This window comes from Corythoichthys intestinalis, chromosome 18, assembly GCF_030265065.1.
Source record: "Corythoichthys intestinalis isolate RoL2023-P3 chromosome 18, ASM3026506v1, whole genome shotgun sequence".
In the NCBI taxonomy this organism is placed as follows: Eukaryota; Metazoa; Chordata; class Actinopteri; order Syngnathiformes; family Syngnathidae; genus Corythoichthys; species Corythoichthys intestinalis.
In genome coordinates, this window is record NC_080412.1 from 24,234,656 (window position 1) to 24,256,930 (window position 22,275).

A 22,275-nucleotide genomic window follows, 5' to 3' on the forward strand; every position below is an offset into this window, starting at 1 on the left:
CGAGATGTATTTCCGGTTTACACCATGTGGGGGCCTATTGGCCAGTGAAAGAGGAGAATGGGGGTGGGGGTGTCTATAAGACTATAAACTAAGTGATTGAAAGGGGTAGAGTGTACACAAATCAGTTCTGTGATCTAGAACCCAGTAATCGTGTGAATCTCTTATGAGTGAAAGCCCGTTGGCGACCAACCCTACGCCGCCGCATCGCCAATCCCGGCACCGGAACCCCCAACCCGAGCATGCCCTACCACATCCAGCAGCACGCAAGCCCCACCGGGCGCGCGACAGCCACGCAGACGGGCGGAGAGACCGCGCGGGCACCAACCCAGGGCCACGGCCCACACCCAGCCAGCCCGGGGAGGGAGGGCGGGCGGGGGGGCGGGGGGATCCATGCGCAGCCCATCCCTCCTCCAACCGCCCAGCAAAGGAGCCACCGTCACCCCCCCCCGGGACCCAGGGTGGTCCCCTGGGCCACCCGCGCGCCCATAATTTCCCTTCTGTCTACTTTTGACATGTCAAAGTTTTAAAACTGTTTCATAATTTAAAGATAGATTCAGGACAAGTTTTTGCCGATTTTGGAGTATTTTAGATAAAAAGTTAAATAGATTCGCTACAACAGAGCCTTCCAGAGAAGTCTATTGCTTTAAGATGGCGGCTGTTTACTGACGCAGGCAAGTCCGTCAATTCGCATCTCTGTTCAATAATACATGTTCTAACACCGCCATCGTCTGTCATTTTGCATCTAGTTCTACGTATATATGATATCTACTGTAGCCGTTTGTTTGTAGCGGCAGTCGGCCCCAGTCAGGTATGATTTTTTTTTTTATCTAGCGGCATGAGTTGAACATGATATTTACTCTCGGTCCGTTCCTTATTGCGCCCCAAAGACCGCGCTAACTGTGTTTTACTTCCGCTTTACCTGGTATAATTCAATAATTGGAATTTGAAAGTTTGTGAATCGTTCTCGAATCTTCTACGGCCGAATCGCGAATAATCTAAGAATTGGAAATTTACGCCTCTAATTTACACTGTACTATATGTCTCTCAGACTGAATGTTACAGTACATAAAACTACATGGATAAGGCATAGAACCTAAGTGTACTATACCTCAAAGGATTAGCTTTTCATGAAAGAAAGAGAGGAAAGAACTTTCTCTTTTTTAATTTAGTCGTTTATAAAACTGACCTCTCTGAAGATGAACTAAACAGCCTTACTTACTAGTATCAAATACTTGTTCTCCCCACTTTAAAAGTAAGGCTGTTTAGTATTTGAGGCAGTGTATCAAATACTTGTTCTCCCCACTGTATATGCTGCATCCTGTAACGACCCCTGGCATATGAGTGGGTTTTCTTTAGTGAAATGTTGAACAATGGTGTACATTTTAAAAAATAATCATTATTCCTGGATCTTTAAAGCAACACTATGTAACTTTTCAGTTCTGGTCGGTTTTAGTGGCGCCGGTGGACAAAAGCGGTAGTGTTTTGCCCTAAGGAAGACTGCGTTTCCCATGAGGACCAGCGCACACCCGCAGTGTCGTAAAATCATCTATTAATCATACATCAAACACCGGGTCACCTGCAGATGGATTAAACAACACTTCTGGTTTCATCGGCTGTGTAAAGGATGAATAGTAATAAGGTAATAAATGCAGTTGTGGCTAAACAATATCATGTAACAGTTAGCGACCTGTGGCTTTATGTGGCTAACCCCCCCCCCCCCCCCCCCCCAATCCACCTGAACTCGTCAGCGCTGATGAGTTCGTCTGGGGGGGGCCCACGCCAGTGAGTGAAAACCGGGCCAACGTTTATTCTGTATATCCTGCTAGCCTCCCTTTTTTCCTCCTCGGACAAAACTTTTTGTCCCTTGTTGCTCTGCCATCTTTGCAGAATTCATGCGAAAGCGTACGCACCGACTTCTGTCTTTATAATGAATGGGGAAAGGGGGAAGTGACGTATGCCGTAAAGCAGTCAGCACATTTATAGTTTTGTTTGTGTGGCAGGCAGGGTTCCTACCAACCTCCTCACAGTTAATTAGTGCCGGTGAAAGTAATACAGACCCCCTTAAGATTTGAAAGAGGTGTCATTCAACTAGTTGTCAGTCGACATATCATCACAAATGTTATGAAAATATTTCATAAAGAGTGGAAAGGTACCTAGTGTTGCTTTAATGGATTTTTCCACAAAGGACAGACATTACATGTGAGAACTATTGTTTTAGCGTTATCTTCAAACAATCAAGGCACTTCACATCACTTATTTGTCAAAAATCCTATTTAGGCTACACTGACTTGACAACAACCTGGTAAAATTTCATTTTGGTATGTTTCAAATCTATTCAACAATCAGTTCACCCTCGCATGTACACAACTGTAATCCCCCCCCAAAAAAACATCTCTTGAATACCCTTTGTCCATGTATCTTTGATGTGTAAACAGAATCCAGTACATTTATATTGTTTCCAGCATTAAGACATAAACTGTAACCATTTTCTAGTTGTTTTTCAAGGTCACACCAAAGCTGTAATTTCTCTGTCTGACTTTTGAGCAAAATGTGGAGAACTCAAACACCCAAACTATCAAGTCTGCTTATATCTTTGATTATTCTAGGTAGCGTTGACTATTATTGTACTATGAAAACAGTGACAAATACAGATTTGCGCTCACATTCTTCACAAGGATTATCACAGAAGACCACAAATTTTCAGGCGTCTCTGCCCAGCCGTCCCATCTTTGTTTTTTTAAAGTTATTATTACTGTTATTATTATACGCTGGTGGTAAATCTGATCAGATAGCTTAGAAGTGAACCTCGCTGTCTCTGTTTACTGAAGCCGCATCAAAGTTATTAAAGAGGTTTCCGTTTGTAGCCAGAGGAACTACCCGTTAATCTCCTATCCCTTTCATGACATACACGTGGACTGAACACACAAGCGTTCCCCTCATCAGGAGCAACTTCAAGAATGTCAGGGCCCACTTCAAAGCCGCCAAGGGCACTTCACTCTATAAAACACCCCAACGTGCATAAAACCGTCACACGCCGTGGTGTATTTTCATGACATCGCATGAACTGATGGCTTGTAAAGTGGCGGAAATTGAAGAAAGGGATACTTACAGCCATTTGATGCCAGAGCAGACCTGAGACAGCAGTAGAGCAGCGAGCACAGTGAGAGGCAGAACGTGAGAGCACCTCCTCATGGTTGAACAAGGACTGTGGTTCACCAAGCAGAAAAACACCAAAGACTTTGTTTGGGCGTCTTGACTTTACAGGTTGAACATCTTGGGAAGGCCTTGTCTGGTAAACCCTATTGTATTAGAAGAACAAAATTTATTTTGGTGTTATTTCTAACATTTTTGCTTTACATGTCATTTTGAAACAGAGCCTCACTTCAGAGAATATCTAATGACGGTTCCCTTCTCACGGACAGACCACATTTACGTTAAAACTGGAGGCACTCATTTAAAAATAACCTATTATTAAATAGTCCAATCCTGCAAATGGTCGCAATTTGCGACTACAGTTATAGCCAGTGCGAGTATTTTTTTCCACCTAATAACACATGCGCGAGCAGTAACATTGAGGTTTTTTTTCTAACTCCTTCATGGTTAAATCCACTAGTTGACGGTAATGTAACAAGCTGGTTTACCAAGGGAAAATACAACAGAAAAAAAGAAGGTGGAGATGGACAATGTGTGAAGCGGTCACCACTTGGCCAGCTCCAGACTCGATGTTGAGCGACCTGGAGTAAATCAAAAAATCATAGGGGAAAATTATTTATTAAGTTATGGTCGCCACTTCCAGGAAATATACGTCACACCAAACCATGTTTCTATTTGTTATTTTCCAAATGGTGAGTGTCCAACTGCGTAACGATTGTAACATTCCACGTAACAATGTTATTTTCTTTGACATTTTCTAAAGGTTTATTTCAATCGCACCTCGACAACTGCTTGTAAAAGCAGAGCGTGACCACGCACTCTTGTGTGATGCATTCAAATACGTTCACGAAAGAAACAGTGCTCACAAAACGAACTCGGACATGCTGTCAACAGAACATAGAATATACAGTTTATGTATACAGGTATACTGTATACATATATGGCGGAAAAAACAGACAAGGCTGAAAAAGCAATTTATGCTCTCGCACCCCTCTATTAAATAAACTGCTGTATTTTAAGCCAAACGAACTGTTGTGTCTGATAGAACAATATGTCTACTAGTATATGCTGCCATAGCAGATTCATGGTGCATTAAGTCCCCGAACTATTTTTAATTTGTTCGTTTTACCCTGGAAACCCCCGTTTACAGACGTCGCCCAACCGCTTTTGTTTCAACCCAGCCACAAAAAGAAGGCAAGTAATTATATTGATTATTCAAAATGTCTGTCATTTTTAGCTTAGAATCATTAATTGATGTCTGATATTTCGTCAAAAAAAAAAAAAAGACTTTAAAAAAATTATTTACTCGCATATTTTAAAGTTTTAAACAAATTACGTCACAATGATAAAATTGTCATCTGTAAAAAAGTCATGGATATCTACCTCATAACTATCACTTAATTGCTTTTTTTTTTTTTTTTTGTTACTGTCGCATTTTCCCCAATATTTTAGATGATAAATAATCGATCCAAACAAAGAAAAATTGGGAAAAAAAAAAAACGTTCAAAAGGGTAAATATATGAAAATGAAAATCTCAATTAGTCCTTGACGTCTGCAATTTCTGCATCGCGACCCTTGTTATATTACCATGTTTCACCCATAAAATCCCCCAAAAAATCCAGCTGCGGCCATTCATATCTGTGTCTTGACACTCGATGATACATGCTGTATGGAGTTTTTGGATCGAAAAAAGGTAAGTACGCAATAATATTTCGTTAAAATCATGGCGTCTTTAATTCTGCTCTCGCATGCTCTCCCCTCCAGTTAGGGTTTTGCGGTTTAAAAAAAATATATTTTTAAAATACCCTCCTTTACAAAATTTTCTTCCCCCAAAAAATTTACATTTTAAGCTTTCCAATGATGTGCACACGTGCAAATCGGACAATTCTGAAATTTAGGGGTCTCAGAGCGGAAGTTCAAGTCACCAAAGTGTTTTCCACGATATATATACTGTAAGTACAGGCCAAAGTTTGGACACACCTCATTCAATGCAACACATATGAAGTTCCCAACCAGCTTGATAAAGCAATGAATTCCACTAATCAACCCTGAAAAGGCATACCTGTGAAGTCAAAAACCATTTTAGGTGACTCCCTCTTGAAGCTCATCAGGTAATGGCAAGCGTGTGCAAAAAAGGATTCAGAGCACAGCGTGGCTAGTTTAAAGTTACTAAAATATTGTACATTTTTTTAGTTATTTCACCTGTTTTTGTTCAGTGCATATTTCCACGCGTGTTCATTCATAGTTTTATTACCTTCAGTGAGAATTTACAATGTAAATAGTCATGAAAATATGTTGGGTGTTTTGGCTCTCTCGGTCAAAAAGGTTCCCGACCCCTGACTTAAACCCACGACTATCTTTAGCTTCTGCTTTTTCACTCCTTTTCCCATTTATATATATATATTTGTCATGAATGGAACACTCCGTATCTATGTTACAGATGGGTCTCCATTAAGAAAAACCTAAACTATCAAAACTGATAGAGAATAAAATATAAACTGATAGAGAATAAAGTATAGATTCGTAATTTTGTAGTTTTATGCATTTGTTTTGAAAGTATTTATTGGTTAAACAGTGAAATTTAGAGGAAAACTTTGCAAGTCGATTTACAGTGTGCGACCCTGAATCTTCTGCGCTCCTAAAATTTTAAATTAGGGAGCACTGTGCTCCTTGTAAAAAAATTGTAGTCTGGAGCCATAGTCTCCGGTAAATTAAAAGCTTTTTGTTTCTCATATACTAAAAAACCTAATGAGTGAAAGGAACCTTTTTACTTATCAGTGCATTCATTTTCAGCCACAAATGGCGTAAAAACTGCAGGACGAGTCATACGAGTGCCTGAATGTGATGACCCCTGACAAGGAAGAGCTGATCATACATAGCATATGTATCTATAGTATATAAGGCATAACATAATATTTATAAATACTATATACTCTAGTAGTATCGTAATTTCTGTGTATTCTTGTGCATTCATTGTCAGCCACACCTGGCGTAAAAATTTCAGGACGATTCATACGAGTCAGTCACTGTGATGACCCCTGACGGGACAGCTGATCATACATGCATATATATTTATAGTATATAAGGTATAACATAAAATTCATAAATACTACCTGCTGTAGTAGTATCATAATTTCTGTGTATTCTTGTGCAGGTTTTTGTGAAACATTCAAATCTTAAAATCATATATTACCACGCAGTGCACTCCACTTCATTTACGTATAACTCCAAAACGCATACCGATCCAAAACTAAATTTTATAACTACCCAATATATATTCAAAATTATACATAAATACACATACACGTTGAAATGGGGCCTAGCCAAGTGCTACAAAGATATAAAGAAATATTTTGCATCTGAAGCTTATTTGGAACTAAAACTTCATTTGGGCTTACTCGTTTGTTGCCCTACAAAAAATTATGTGTATACATGATTTATTTATTTATTTTTATTAGTGGTGAGTTCTAGGAAGTGATAAAAAAGTGGATTGTTTCACTGTCAACAACACCCTCATACTCGGCACACAAGCAATCAATCTGTAGATACACGTACAAACCATGAATTTGCAGTGAAAGTATTCCCTTAAGTTGATTTTGGGAAAACACAGTATGTAATTTATTTTGGTTTTGTTACTGTATTGTTTCATTGTATATAAGACAAACAAATATAAGTATGCCCGGAGAAAGAGGTGTCCAAGTGACCTTCTGAAAGGCAGCTTGGCAGTACGCCAAAGCTGACACCTCCCCAGCAACCAGTCCCAATTTTATTCTTGGTTCGAAGTGCATTTTCTGCTTCTGTACTTTGGGAAAACCCACAGTGGTAGTCAAACTACCACTTTACAATCCAAACCAAGTTCACACATTGAGCTACAGATGCATAAAATACACATGGTTAAGTATACTGAATAGGCTGCAGTACAATTAAACAGGAAAAAAGACTTTTTTTTTTTTTTTTTTTTTTTTTAAGTATGGCATGAATGTATGAGTTTTAACATTCAAAGAGCGAGTGTGCCAGTCTCCTCCTTTATTTGCTCACATCTTCTCAGTCTGCATTTCAACCTGGTGTTACTGCCACTTCACTAAACATGCAAAAACATTTAAACCGTAGTGGGAGCACAGTAATCTGCAGCCTGTGCAGGACAACAGCAGCATCTGATAGCACCGCGAGATGCCGATAGTCATCTTTTTGAAGTGCTGGCGCTTAAGTGAGCGCGTTAAAACACACAGGTAGGAGATAATGGACCTATAATGCTGATTGGCAGTGGCCCAAGCGAAACTGCTGTAAAATCCCTGATACGATTATTTTAACGAGTTTACGCCTGAACGACTTGTTGCAAACCCAAAAAACATAGATCATTTAAAAACTAGATAGATAGATAGATAGATAGATAGATAGAATATAATTTAGATATATTATTTGATATATTAAACTAGCAACGTAAGTATATAAATTAGATATATTATTTGAAATATTAAATTAGCAACGTAACTTAAAATTAATTGGATTGTTTTTGAACGCATAAACTAGCATTTAAAAAGCATTTAAAATGGAAGTACACTTGCTGTTTGTGACAACTTCTTTTAAACACTGACACATCTTTTGACCATCACATCAACTAATTTGGTCAAACTCCGAAAATTTTGCTAAAATCTAATTTAAAAAAAAAAAAATTTGCACCTCACCCTTTAGCTGCGGCGATCCTCTTGGCACGTTCAAACAAGCAATATTGGAGAGAAACCAAACGAGAGAAGTTCCTAATATCCTCTGTGTGTCTTTGTCTGTTTTTTTTTAGCCAGATTTGTCCGAAAAATCCAACATGGGAAGCAAAAATAACTCCGGACAGGTACGCATGGTGTGTTTCCCAGGGCGTTGAGTTGAGCGCGTGTGTCTGAGAGCGCGAGAGACAAACAGAGAGCAACTCAAAAGTTGTGCTGGAGTGAGCCAGAGAAGGCACACTCGGCTCTAAAGTACCCCAGCCCACTTTTGATGTGGCTGCTGATGTCACACCTGAATTAGCATAAGAAAGCGCGCGGCCGTGACCTGACCGGGGCGCGCCCATGGAACTTGTATGCAGTGCACAACAATTGGCAAAAGTACTCGTATTCTTTAATTGAGAAGCATAACAGCTCATTGTATGAAAATACACTAGTGTAAAAGTGAAGGTGGCCTCCTGATTCCACTCTAAATATGTATATTTATTTTTGTAATAACTGAAATCTACCCTCTCACTTAATATGAATACAAAAATAAGTGTAAAAACTGTAAAAACTAGTTTTATGAAGTTTAATTTAAAAATTGAAATAACACATTGACACACATTTGTGTGGCTAGAAAGCTACGGTTATGTTTTGCAAGGGCGTAGGTTTGGTCTCAGTATTGGTAGGGACAGTGTTGTTAATCTTACTGAAAAAAAGTAATTAATTATAGTTACAAATTACTTCTCCCAAAAAGTAATTGCGTTAGTAACTCAATTACCTGAATGTAAGAGTAATTAGTTACTTGGCAAAGTAATTGGTGATAATTACTTTTTTTTTTTTTCCTCAATTTAAAAAAAAAAAAAAAAAAAAAAAAAAACATTGGCCACACTATGTGAAGTTTTTTGTGAAGGTTTTTGGTACAATTGGCCCGAGCCCAATTCTTTACCCTAATTTACTCTTTACCCTGAATCAAGTGTTAAAAGTTGTTAGAATTGCTCCCATTATTGCATTAGTTCCCTTCTCTCTACTTTCGACATACGAACGTTTTAAAACTGTTTCATCATTTAAAGACAGATTCAAGTCAAGATTTTGCCGATTTAGAAGTATTTTATATAAAAAGTTACTTAGGTTTGCTAGGAAGGTTCTCTACAACAGAGCCATCTTAAAAAGTCTACTGCTTCAAGATGGCGGCTGTCTACTAACGCATTTAGTGTCTGTCATTTGGCATCTAGTTATATCTATATACAGTACATGTGATATCTACCATGTCTACCATATCTACCATAACATGCGGGCGTAGTTTGAAGGCTATCGGCAACCACATGTATTGTGTTATTGGAGCTACCTAGCATCGCGTTTGTTCGGCGTCACAACTTTCTTGCCTCCTCCACACTCCTGCGCTGCTCTGTCGTCTCGGTGAGTCAGTCTCCCTCAGACTTTTCGACCAATATAGTAACGCATAGTAACGCATGCCTTTCCGTCCTCAGTAACGGTAACGGCGTTGCCAAGATGAGAAAAGTAATTAATTAGATTACCCACTACTGAAAAAAATAACGCCGTTAGTAACGCCGTTATATTGTAACGCCGTTATTAACAACACTGGGTAGGGACGATATAACAGCATAACTACAGATGTAGATTTGTGACTTTATTATTCAATCCAAAGAAAAAAGTTGCTTCAATCAAAAAAAAAAAGTCGCTTAGATCAAAATATACACTTTCAATTTAAAAAAGTCACTTCAATCAAAAAAAATAATAATGTGTTTGAATGCAAAAATAAATTTGAAACTCAAAAAATGCACTTGAAAACTATTTTTATTTAATTGATTTTTTTTTTTTTTTAATTGAAACTACTTTTTTGATTGAAGAGATGTAGTTTTGCATTCAGGCCACACATTTTGGCTCAGACATTTGTGTCTTTATTATTTAATCAAAAAATAAGTTGCTTCAAAACAAAAAATATATATACATTTTCAAAAGAAAAATCACTTCAATCAAAATTTTTAAAAAAGTCAATCATAGAGGAGTGCGAAAAAATATTTGAGACTCAGAAATTTGCATTGGAACACTTAATCTTTCATTGAAACTGATGTCTTTGATTGCAGCAATCCTTTTGTGTTTGGGCCATATTATGGGTATATGTCTAAATCATTCAATCCCAGAAAAAGTTGCTTCAATCAAAAAAACTATTTTCAATCAAAGAAAAAATCATTTGCAAAAGTAGAATGGCCCTTCCCTAAAAATATGTCTATATATATTTTTATGAAAACATTTTTTTAAATTTGAAATATATATATATTTTTTTTAATTGAAGTGTCACTTTTTTGGAGAGCAAAAAGTTTTGAACTCATTTTTTATTTGAAGTACTAAAAGTTTTAAACACACTTTTTTTTTTTTTTTTTTTTTTTAAGTAGAAAAAGGTTTGATTGAATCATTTTGACACAAAGGCTCTCGTCTCAGACCATAGAAGCGCTGCCTCACATCAAAGTCATCCGCCTTAGGTGCGCTATTTTCGGCTTGGACTCAAGCCGAGTCCGATGGCTGGCTGGAGCCCTAGTGGCCATTATTCTTGCTTCATCATGCTTTTATCCCATTGGCGTCATTCAAACATGTCGGAAGTAGCGGCAAAGTTGGATCTTCAACATGGGGAACTTCACCCACTGCCCTGACGTGCAGCTGGCAATCGGGTCCTACTGGAGTGTCGCAACTTTTTCTGGGATTGAATGATTTAGACACAAATATATTTTTTCAAAAGATTAAATATACTAACTTTTTGCTTAAAATAAGTCATAGCTACTTTTCTTATTTAAAGAAATCTACGTGAGTAAAATTTACTTGAAGCACTGGCAGATCATTTCACTTATTTCTAGTAGATTGACACTGAAAACAAAAGAATTTAACTAGTTTCAGGGAGGTGTGTTTTTGCAGTGCATATGTGTTGGGTCAGTTGATACACCGTTCAGTTCAAAACTTTGTTTTCAAAAACTCCTAAAGAAGCATTTTGAAAACTTCCGGAATAAATGTCTAGATTTTATTAGCAAATTTCAATATTTTATAGACAGAAAAATATATTGCAAAATTATTTTCTGACCTATCTTACCGTTGTTTTCATTACCCCGAAATTTATTAACCTCTTCTGTTTCGAACCTGCCGCACATTGGCAGAGTGGATGGCACGTCCGTCCTATAGCTCTTAGATTGTTGGTTCAATCCCTTCTCCAGCCTCTCCGTGCCTGTGTGTATACATGGTAGGCTGATTAAACACTCCAAATTTTCTATAGGCATACGTGAATGTTTGTTTGTCTCTATCTGCCCTGTGACTGGTAGGCAATCAGTTCAGGGTGGACACTGCGTCCTGCCCGTCGTTACCTCGGATAGGATCCAGCACCCCACAACCATTGTAAGGATAAGCATTTCAGAAGAAGAATGAATGTTTGAAATCTCAAACATATGTTGAAAAGTTGATAATAATCCCTTTATTCATTCTTGAGCTGTCTTGAACACAAAACACAGACAGACATATGGAAACAAATACATACTGTACACAAGGTAATCAATATTTCCTGAAAGTTGTCCTCTGAAGTGGTGGAAAACATTCTTAAATATTAAGACTGTCTTAGCCGATCAAATAAGGATATCCTAGTTTATCCGCCACTACTCGTGACGTCAGTTATACCAATCATTCCACGAAACTGTGGCGAATTAACACTGTTTTCATGCGAGCCATTACTTTGATAGTCATTTCTTACAAGCTTTGTTTGTGTTTTAGATAAAGAAAAGAGACAGCGACAGATTGACCAGGTACAGTAACTCTAAGTGTGTCTGCCTTTTTTTTTTTTTTTTTTAAAGCTTCTTTATACTGGTGTCGGGTCTAATAATGTCTATGTTTAGCTCAGAGGTGGGTAGTAAGCCGTTACATTTACTTGAGTAACTTTTGGAGAAAATTGTACATCTTCGAGTAGGTTTACCACGCAATACTTTTTAGTTTTACTTGAGAAGATCTGTGAAGAAGAAACAATACTCTTACTCCACTACTTTGGGCTACACTAGATTCGTTATATTTTTCGTTTTTATTCTTCAAATTGACTTTAATTTTGCCAGAGATGCCGACAGTGGCTGTCTCCGTTTCACCAATGAGATGTCGCTACAATAAACACATGACTCCATTATACCAATCAGAGGTAACAATGCTTTTTCTCCACTAGAGGGCACTCATGCTCTTTGGACGGGTAATGGGTCATAGTGTTGTCTAAGTTCGATGATTTTTGTGTCATCTTTTTGACAGTATAATCAAAGGTGGGTAGTAATGCATTACATTTATTCCGTTACATTTACTTGAGTAACTTTTTGAGAAAAAAAATTACTTCTAAAGCCTGAGTTATGCTTCTGCGTTGCAGTGACGGCAAAGCTACTACGGTGTCAATGAGCATTCAATAGTTCCGCGGCAAGGGAATGTGTTGCTCTGTAATTCTCTGCCAAGCCACTAAAGAGGTATGGCATTGTGTTTGTACAGTTTAGGGGGACTCTTGTCGACTTCCTCTAGTTTTCTTCTGCTTACACAATGCCAACGGAGATGGAATGCTTGATTGTGGATCTTCAGCTCATCAACACTGAACAACAAATGTTGATCATACTGCAATGTCCGCAACTATGCGCGGCAGCTCGCTATTATTTTGTTATTTATTTTATTGTTGCCGCAATAAAGTGGGGAAAGCCATCATCGACTCCTCTCCTTCTTCCCCCATCCGTTATCATAAAAGCACCGAGGCACTCTCAATCAGTGATGATGTCTCACGTGTGTGAACTGTTTTTGAAAATTAAACATCAAAACAACTCTTTTGACACCAAATATATACATGAAGTGTGAAATGTAAATAAGTCACAGACTCACAGAAAACATATGTACACAATAAATGCACAACCCAAAAATATGACATGAAGTGATAAAAAGCTGGCAGTTTTTGGCCGACTGTGTCACCGCTTCGGGTGGCCATTCGCTTACGAACACACATGTACCTGTCTCGGTGGTTCTTCCATTTTTTTATGCAATCACTGACCTTGCCATTTGGCATTCTTTATAATGTCTTGACGAGACATTGTAGAAGTTGGCGTACTTGCACTTCAATGATACTCTCGTCGGCTTGGTCCATTTTTGCGTATAGCAAAACAATGTTTGAAAATGGCGGTGATTTCGCGCTGAACCGGAAACAACTGTCTGAGCGGACCAATCACGTGGTGTCTTTAAAGAACCAGAAAAAATTAAATATTTGACATAGAGCGCTGCCATCAAAATGACTAGAAAGTACGGATTTTAAACTCTCTACCAGTTTTTAATTGCTACTGAATGACCACGGAGAACCTGAGATATGATTCTTTTAATTTCATAATCGGAACTATAAAGGAACTGTTCAACTATTCAAACAAGGGACTATTTTCTCCACTAGAGGGCACTCATGCTCTTTGAACGAATGATGCTTCAGTTCTGTAATTTTTTTTCTCTTGCCGGAATTCAATGATTATTTATTTATTTATTTATTTGTTTGGCTTAATGTGGTTGTGTAAGGGGTTACTGTACATTATAGTAATAACAGTTCATATAGATAATTTTGTGCTGTTAAAATAATAAAATTGGTTTTAAAAAAAAAAAAAAAATCTTAAGCTGTTGCTAACAATATTACTCATTACTTGAATGTTCTTTTCACCATATACAAATACATTTTTACTTGTACTTGAGTACGTTTTTTGGATGACTACTTTTACTTAAGTAATATTATCTTTAAGTAACGCTACTCTCACTTGAGTAAAATTTTTGGCTACTCTGCCCGCCTCTGAGTACAATACAGTATAATAACAGTTCAAGTAGATGAAGTTTTTCTGAGAAAAAAATATACTATTATTTGTAAAAATCTGACATTTTAAGTAGTTGCTCACAATGTTATTATTTGAGTATTCTTTTCAACGAATATTTTTTTATTTGTATTTGAGTACATTTTTTGGATGACTACTTTTACTTGAGTAATATTATTTTGAAGTAACACTACTCTTACTTGAGTAAAAAATTTTGCTACTCTTCCCACCTCTGAGTATAATACATTGTAATAACAGTTCAAATAGATGAATTTGTGCTGAGGAATAAATATACCATTTTTTGTAAAAATCTGACATTTTAAGCAGTTGCTCACAATGTTATTATTAGAGTATTATTTTCAACTAATATTTTTTTACTCGTACATGAGTAAATTTTTGGGATGACTAATTTTACTTGTAATTGAGTAATATTATATTGAAGTACTATTACTCTTACTTCAGTATAATTTTTGGCTAATCTACCCACCTCTGAGTATAATACTATATAATAACAGTTAATTTAGAGAAAAAAATATAACATTATTTGTAAAAATCTAACATTTTAAGCAGTTGCTGACAATGTTACTCATTACTTGAGTATTCTTTTCACCAAATACTTTTTTGCTTATACTGGAATGCATTTTATGGATGACTACATTTACTTTTACTTAAGTAATATCATTTTGAAGTAACGCTATTCTTACGTGAGTAAAATTTGCTCACATTGTTACTCATTCATTACTTGAGTATTCTTTTCACCAAATACTTTTTTACTTGTCACAGTGGTCAACAGCAGATTTCGAGAATGCATTCATGCAGGAAAATTCTATAATTGTTTTTAGTTTTAAGGGTTCAATTACTATGAATGCAATAGTTCTCTTCCATCACTCTAGGTTTTTATGGATTGTTACAAAGTTATTTTTTTTTTAGTTTTTTTGCCACCCCGTATATTGTTCACAAATCTGTCTAAATCTGTGTTAGTGAATGTGGTTCTTTTGTTGAGAAAATCTTTTCAACCTCACAAACAAACAAACTATGGACTACTTCATTTTTGGAACACTGAAATTAGTTCTAAATTTTCCCAAAATTGTGAATTTTGATAATGTTCGCATAGAAACTTAACTTTCCTAATATGCCAACGAGTGTTTTCGTTTACTATTTAATTATTTGCCCCGTTCAGTACCCATCTGAGCGCACATTTTTCTTCTTTTCACTTCACACTAGCGGCAGCATACTGTATCTGAAATTTGCTCATAATTCAAATTTTGGCCTGGGAACACAAAGAAAGACAGCTCGACCCGGCGACGGCTCGCAATTCGGAAGCGATGTCGAAGGACTTGTAAATCAAGATACCACTGTATGCGTTTTTTTCCGATTACACGGAGAATTTTATTTTAATGACAGACTTGTGGTTTTTAGGATGGTTCAAGACAACTCGTTCACCACAGTAATTCTCAAAAGCTATATCCAACATTTTCCAATAATTTATTTCATTTTATATTCTCTGGCAGAAGAATCCATTTCACAATATGTTGATTCTTGCCATTTTGGTCGTAGTTTAATGTATTCTGAATCACATTATATTTTGCTCCTCTCACGTAAGTAAATAAAATGCAAACAATACCGCTAACATTGTCAACACTCAACCCATTATTTCATGGTAACTTTGCTATTTTGAATCTTTATTTCAGTTATTTTTGGATGGATTTTAAAATGACTTGTGTATTTGAGTAATAATTACAATGTAATATTGTATATGTAAAACCATAATACAACAAATATAAATAATGTGAAATAACCCCATATTTCCCATTGAACAAAACACTGTGTTTATATAGATGCAATTGGTCACAATTTATTGTTTACACACAAATGTCATGAAATCTGTCTGATGTTGCTATGTTTTTTCCATTTTGTGAGCAACCCACCAGTCAGTGGTACCGTACGTCGGAGAACCAGTTTATCCTGAGAATATCTTCCACTCCAAATGCTTCGGCAGAGGCAGAAGTGAGCTGTTGCCCAGACCTTGACCTTCCAGCTGCTAGAGCGAACATGGGTGGCGTCAGGTTGTGCTGCATATCAGGTGTTGCTAGGCTTTTCTTCCATAGCTGACGCGCTCACAGACCACAAGAATCCAGCTACGAGTATTTAGAAAAGCTTTTTCTAATGCTGTACCCGAAAATAAAATGGACTGTGCTGCAGTGTAGCCGAAACGCAAGTAAACGTAAAGCATTACAGTGATCCTTCAATTATCGCGGTTAATTGGGACCAGAACCGACCGTGTAAAGTGAAAAACTGGGAAGTAGTGTCACCCCCTATATTATTTAACATGTGTTTTTTGTTTATATGTATATCATATCACTTAGTGTATATAAAACCATATACATGCATATGTTATCATTGGAACATCAAAAATAGTTTGAAACATGTCAATAAAATATTAATTGATGATAGCTTTGCATGCAATGCAAAAGCTACCCTCTATAATATTCAACGGCGTTTATTCAGCGCGCCGCCCAGCCAAGACCAATTGACCCACCAACACTGTTCATACACCAAAACGCGGGCTCTCCTTCATTTAATACACCTAAAATGCCCACTCCCTCAAAATGCTGGTTTGTTTAAAAAATAAAATTAAAAAAAAATTCAAAAGTGAAATTTCAAAATGCTATTTTTCCTACAATTTTTGTCCAAATCACATTACTTCTAAAAAAATTTTTTTTTTAAAATCCAGGCGCTAAGGGGCAAAAAAGTTCTTACTTTTTGCTAAAAACGTAATGTTTGGACCAAATTTGCCAGACACATACCCACTGGCCCTACACATCATTCATTTCAATAGCACAAAAATTTCCATTTACTCCCATTGTTTTTCAATCGAAGTGACCCCAAAATGCCCCCAAATCCACAGGAACTGACCCTGGAAAGTCTCAAATCAAGAGGGAATGAACCTGAAATGCTTCAGAATCAACAGAAAGTGACCCTGATATGCCTCAAAATCAACATAAAGTGACCCAATATTTAGAGGAAGTGAACGAGAAATACAGATAGTACCCGGGATGTGATGTATCCGACTTCAGAGATTTCGACTTTACTACGCGTGTCTCGTCTGCTGTTTTTTCTCGTCTTTTTTTTTTTTTTTTTTTTAATTCCCGGGAAGTAATGTCATATTTAAAAAGATATATATATTAGGAGGTGTCAAACGATTAAAATTTTTAATCGAGTTAATTACAGCTTAAAAATTAATTAATCGTAATTCAAACCATCTCTAAAGTATGCCATATTTTTCCGTAAATTATTGTTGGAATGGAAAGATAAGACACAAAACGGATATATACATACAACATACTGTACATAAGTGCTGCATTTGTTTATTATAACAATAAATCCACAAATGGCATTATTAACATTCTTTCTGGTTAAGTGATCCATGGATAGTAAGACTTGTAGTTCATAAAAGATAATGTTATAGTTACAAGTTATAGTAATTTTATATTAAAACCCCTCTTCATATTTTCGTTTTAATAAAATTTGTACAATTTTCAAGCAAAAGTAGAGTTAATATAATAATAAGAAGAATAAAAATAACAATAATAAGAATTGAGTGACCAAACTCTGAGTAATGCCAGTTCACTTAGCATTGTTGTTTAGCTGTGTGAGAATAGGGCCTCATTACTACAGACTGAAGTGCTTTTCTTTTTGTGAACATTATTTTTTTTGAGAGATAGCAATATTATTTTTGTTGTGCTTTCACTAAATGATACTTCTGTTTGTTGTGAAGGAGTTGCAGAAGCGTATGCCAATAAACGGCGCAGCCCAAAGAACGCCTGTGTCCACTCGCCTTTATAACAGATATATCTCTGAGCATATCTTACCCAAAATACAACAAGAGACACATAACTGCCACTAAAAGTAAGCAAACTTACCGAAATATGTGTGGAGCACAAAGCAACAGCATAAACGTCTCACAACTACTAATTCTCCCACTATTAGAAGGAATAACATTAGTATGGAATGGCGCTGCACTGCCCCCAAGCGGCCGGTGGCATTCTCTTCACTCTTAATGTCCATAAACGGCCTCATTGAAATCTGTTTGAGGCAATGCGAGAGCGGCTCATTCAGTGCATGCGTTAATTGCGTCAAATATTTTAATGTGATTAATTTTTAAAAAATTAATTAACGCCCGTTAACGCGATAATTTTGACAGCCCTAATGTATATATATATATATATATATATATATATAATTTTTTTTTTTTTTTTTTTTTTTAAACATCATTTTATTAATATGACGTAAAATACGTGTTTTTGGATAGTTTTTAAAAAATATATTTGGAGGGTGTTAAAAGGTACTTAAAGGGTTAATTGCCTTACGCCGAAATTTGGGTTACATTGCCAGCGTAGGAACGGAACTCGTTCGTAACCCGGCGACTATCTGTACTCCCAAATCAACAGGAAGTAACCCTGAAATCCCCCAAAATAAACAGGAAGTGACCTGATTTCTACAGGAAGTGACCCTGGAATGCCTCAAAATCAACAGGGAGTGACCTGAAATGCCTCAAAATCAACAGGCAATCATCCAATACGTACAGGAAGTGAACCTGAAATGCCCCCGAATCAACTGGAAGTAACCAAATATCTACTGGAAGTGAACCCGAAATGCCAGGAGCCATTTTCGAGGGTGTCACAAGCACTATTTCGCACAAAAAGGCACAAGAAAAGGCACAGCAAAAAGTAACATCAGGGAAGCTGGGTGAAACGTCTCAACCAATCAACTTGCGAGATTCCCGTGTCTGGAGGGATCCCTTAGCTGGCCATCCAATCAGAGAGGTGGATTTTGAGTTGTGCGGGCTCTCCCTGCTTTCACACCATATTTTCTCAATTTTGAATTTTTGATGAATATTTTTTCTCGATTTTGAATTTTTGATGAATATTTTTTCTAAATCTGCGATGCACGGAAGGTGCAAAAGTTGAGCCATGAAGTAGCGAGGGATCATTATTTGTGTTTTTGTTAAGATATTGAGTTGGTGTACCTAATGTTGTGGCCATTCAGTATGTGTATGTTCCAGGTTGTGGTTCCAGGCAGATGTGTTTTACGTTGCAGTCAACTGTGAATGGGCACAGATTGTTACATGTGTGGGTGTTGTGGCGCTTTCAGAAAGACTTTACACTCAGCCTCTTCATTCCTGAACTGAGGTCAACCCGCAAAGCCTTTGATTTTTTTTTCATTCATCTCACCTTCTGAGTAACACAACAAGGGATGACAACTTTGGGGAGATGTGAGGTGAGTTAAGAGTTCAGAATCGGTAATGTGCTCGTCACGTGCTTGTTGAAAGATGTGGATGAAGTTTACCATATATAGGAGCATTTTAGTATTTTTTTTTTCCCTCATGTTGAGATTGGCTGAAAGCAAATTTCTAATTTTGACTCATACGTGGCTTGAGGTGGAAATAGATGTTTTGGTAAATTGAGGACTTTTTTTAATGAATATTGTAAATATTCAGTATCCCTGCAGAAGGTATAATTTATAGTGAAGACAAAATTTAAACCCTGAAAGAAGTATTTCTTTATTCCTGTTGTCAATCGTGTTTAAACAAGGCAGTGTAAGTGTAGTATTCTCCTAAGAAACACTTCCCTATAAGTGGCTATCTCTTAATTTTACTTTATATTTGTTTGTTTGTTTGTCTATATTTATTAATTTTATTTCCATGTGTTACCATTTTTTTTTTTTTTTTGCGATTATTGGGAAAACAGTGTGCTATGAGTAGGCGTGTCATGATAACAATTTTTAATAGCCGATATTAATATGCAATATTATTGTCATTTTTTTTAACCAATTCAACCACAAATGTATTGACAATACATCCTGATAAATCACCCATTCTAATGCAATAAATCATTATTCTTAAATAAAGAAACTGTATTAAATATAATACACGTTTTTTTAAAAAAAACACACACAATGCATAAGGAGTCATTTTAAAGCGAACTAAGTGCAGAATATGAAATAGGTGAGAAACCAGAAGCCATTTTTGTTCTCTGCCAATTACAGCCCATCAAAAGTGTTTATTTAGTCGAAAATGTCCACTTGTCCAGCATAGTGCGCATGTCAGCAAATTTGAAGCCAAATTATTATTATTTCATGTTTGAAGTGTCACCTTTTAACTGCAAGTTTGCGTTTTGGAGAAGACTGCCAAGGTTTTAAGGTATATTGTCTTTTTTCCATTAGCCTTAATTTAGCAATGCTTTACAATGTTTTACAATGGTTTATATCCAGGGTCCTCAATTAGCGGACCGCGGTCCACGACCGGACCACGGCACACCTCTCTGCGGACCCAGGGAAAACGGCACTTTTCATTAAAAGAAAAAAAAAAGTTTTTTTTAACATATATTATTTGTATGAATTGCCGATCTATCGCTATGCGCTACTATTCTATTACTAAATTCAGTTTCATTTTTAGTCAAATATCTTCCATGTTCCTACTTCTATTGTCATCTCTAAGATAACGACGCGCTGATTGGCTGAGAGAGCCTGCATGGATGCACTGATTGGCTGAGAGAGCGTGCATGGATGTGCTGATTGGCTGAGAGAGCCTGCATGCTGCTAGCTAGCAAGAGTGGACGGACCGCAGCAGTGTGAAACACCAGTCGCACCCGGCACTTTGCAAGCTGTTTGTTTTCTGTTTGCCTCCAGTAGAAGACCGAATCTAACAAAATGGCATGCTCAAAGTTGACCAAGAGAAGAAAACTGGACAATGAAAATCTGTTTCAATGAGGAATGGAATGACGAATATGCGTCCATTTTACCAACTGCAAGTACCAAACCTATGTGCTTAATATACTTCAAGATAGTTGCTCTGATAAAAAATGAAAATTTGAAACACCATTATGTTAAAGAGCACAGCTCTTTTGAAGAGAAGTTTCCTCCTAAATCAGAATTAAGAAGGCAAGAAATTAACAGGTTGAAACAGTCATATCAGGAGTCAAGGAAGGTTATTGTTAAATCTATGACACAACAACAAATTGCAACGGAGTGCTCACACAGAGTGTCGTAGGTGTTGGCCAAACATAAGCCGTTCTCTGATGGAGAAATAATAAAAGAGTGTATGACTGAAGTGATTGCAGCAATGTTCGAAGGAAAAGAAAAGGAGGAAGTGACAACAAAAATCAAACAAATCTCACTCTCAGATTCATCAACCACAAGACGCACTGAAGGCTGTTATTGCAGGTGCCTAGATGGTACAGCGCCAGCCAATTATTTGTCAGTAATGGGTTACCCACCTTTAAAGCGCTACTAAGAAATCTGATGTATAAGTTCATGTGTCGGTTAAATAAGTCCGAAAATAGTATTTTAATGAAAATAACGGATCCTAAAAATAGTTATAGATGTAGGTCAAGCATGTGGCACCATTGGAGTAAAAGCCTGTTTGTTGTGCAGATAGTTTGTGCCTTTTTCATGTTTTTGCTTTTTCAGTTTCTGTTTCTGTGTTTCTTATGTCATTTTTTATGTTGATTTGTGTGATATGGACACCCCGTGTGACTCCTGAATAAAGATCATATATATATATATATATATATATACTGGCTGATGATGTGAGTAAACAGCTTTGTGACCCCTAAATGCCATTTCTCTCATTGAGCAGTGTTTTAGAGTTAAAGTTACTGTCAATAAATATTATGTTTGCACCTTAATGACATGGCTTGTCATTTATGCTCTGTACATTTGCACATGTACTGTACTACTTGCACATTTTCTTTTTTGTCCAGCAGGGTTCTACAGTTACAAAATGTACTGTCAATAGTTATTGTTTGCACCTCAGTGACAGATCTTGTCAATTATTTAGTGTACATGTGTAAACTTTGTATTTGCATTGTTTTTTTTTTTTTTTTTTGGTGGTATTTTTATTTTAAGTCAAGTTTCTGTTTCGTTAATTATTTTTCATTGAATCAGAATATGCACTGTATTTTTGTTTGGTCAAAAAGAAAACCCCCTTTTTACCACCTTGGACCTGCCTTGTACTTGACCGACATTAATAAATGGATCCATGCTTGTATGAAAAAAATAATTGGACCTTCAACATTTGTATTTGAGGACCCCTGGTTTATATATTTTGTATGTCTAAACGTTAATTCTACGGCGTGTGGATGACAAATAAACATCTGTGAAAGGAATTGGAGTCTCATATGCTATCAACATGCACGTGGGCCAAGAGCACGCAGCACACGTACTCACAAATATATGCACGCACCCACGTGGCTAGAAATCGCAGCCGAGAAAACTAACCTCATTTTTATTTACCGTGCAATAAATGGACTTATTGCATATCGCGAAAGGCTTAGCATAGACTTCATGATATCGATGGGACACATTTCCCAGACAATGCGCCACACCTTCAAGTAGTGGACTGTCCCACTCGCCGCTTAGGTCGGTCACAGTTATTGTTAAACACATGCAGCGATCCAACGCCGGATTTAGGTTGAAAAAGTACGAAAGCTGTACCGCATACAAACAGGAAGGATTGTCTCGGGAGTGATTTGTTCGAAGAGTCAAGGTAATTATATTTTTCGTACCATGCATGC

At 36.9% G+C, this 22,275-nt stretch overlaps 1 protein-coding gene and 1 long non-coding RNA gene across 3 annotated transcripts in view; one reads left to right on the forward strand and one right to left on the reverse strand.

The window, feature by feature from the left end:
- wnt11 (wingless-type MMTV integration site family, member 11) overlaps window positions 1–8,106 on the reverse strand; it is a 37,523-nt gene extending 29,417 nt beyond the window's left edge. The window contains exons 1-2 of the mRNA XM_057821360.1: window positions 7,839–8,106; window positions 3,110–3,299 (exon numbers count right to left, since the gene is read on the reverse strand). Of these exons, the coding sequence (XP_057677343.1) occupies window positions 3,110–3,192 (83 nt within the window). The 5' untranslated portion in view covers window positions 3,193–3,299; window positions 7,839–8,106. The remainder of the gene's footprint in view (window positions 1–3,109; window positions 3,300–7,838) is intronic.
- A 1,024-nt stretch (window positions 8,107–9,130) lies between these two features.
- Window positions 9,131–21,766, forward strand: LOC130906165 (uncharacterized). 2 transcript variants are annotated; one of them, XR_009061238.1, is made up of 5 exons: window positions 9,131–9,269; window positions 11,622–11,653; window positions 15,620–15,782; window positions 18,854–18,979; window positions 20,199–21,766. It is a non-coding gene; the product is annotated as an uncharacterized LOC130906165 (long non-coding RNA). The 2 variants fall into 2 exon arrangements; XR_009061237.1 differs by having other exon boundaries at window positions 15,631–15,782.
- The last annotated feature ends 509 nt before the right edge of the window (window positions 21,767–22,275 follow it).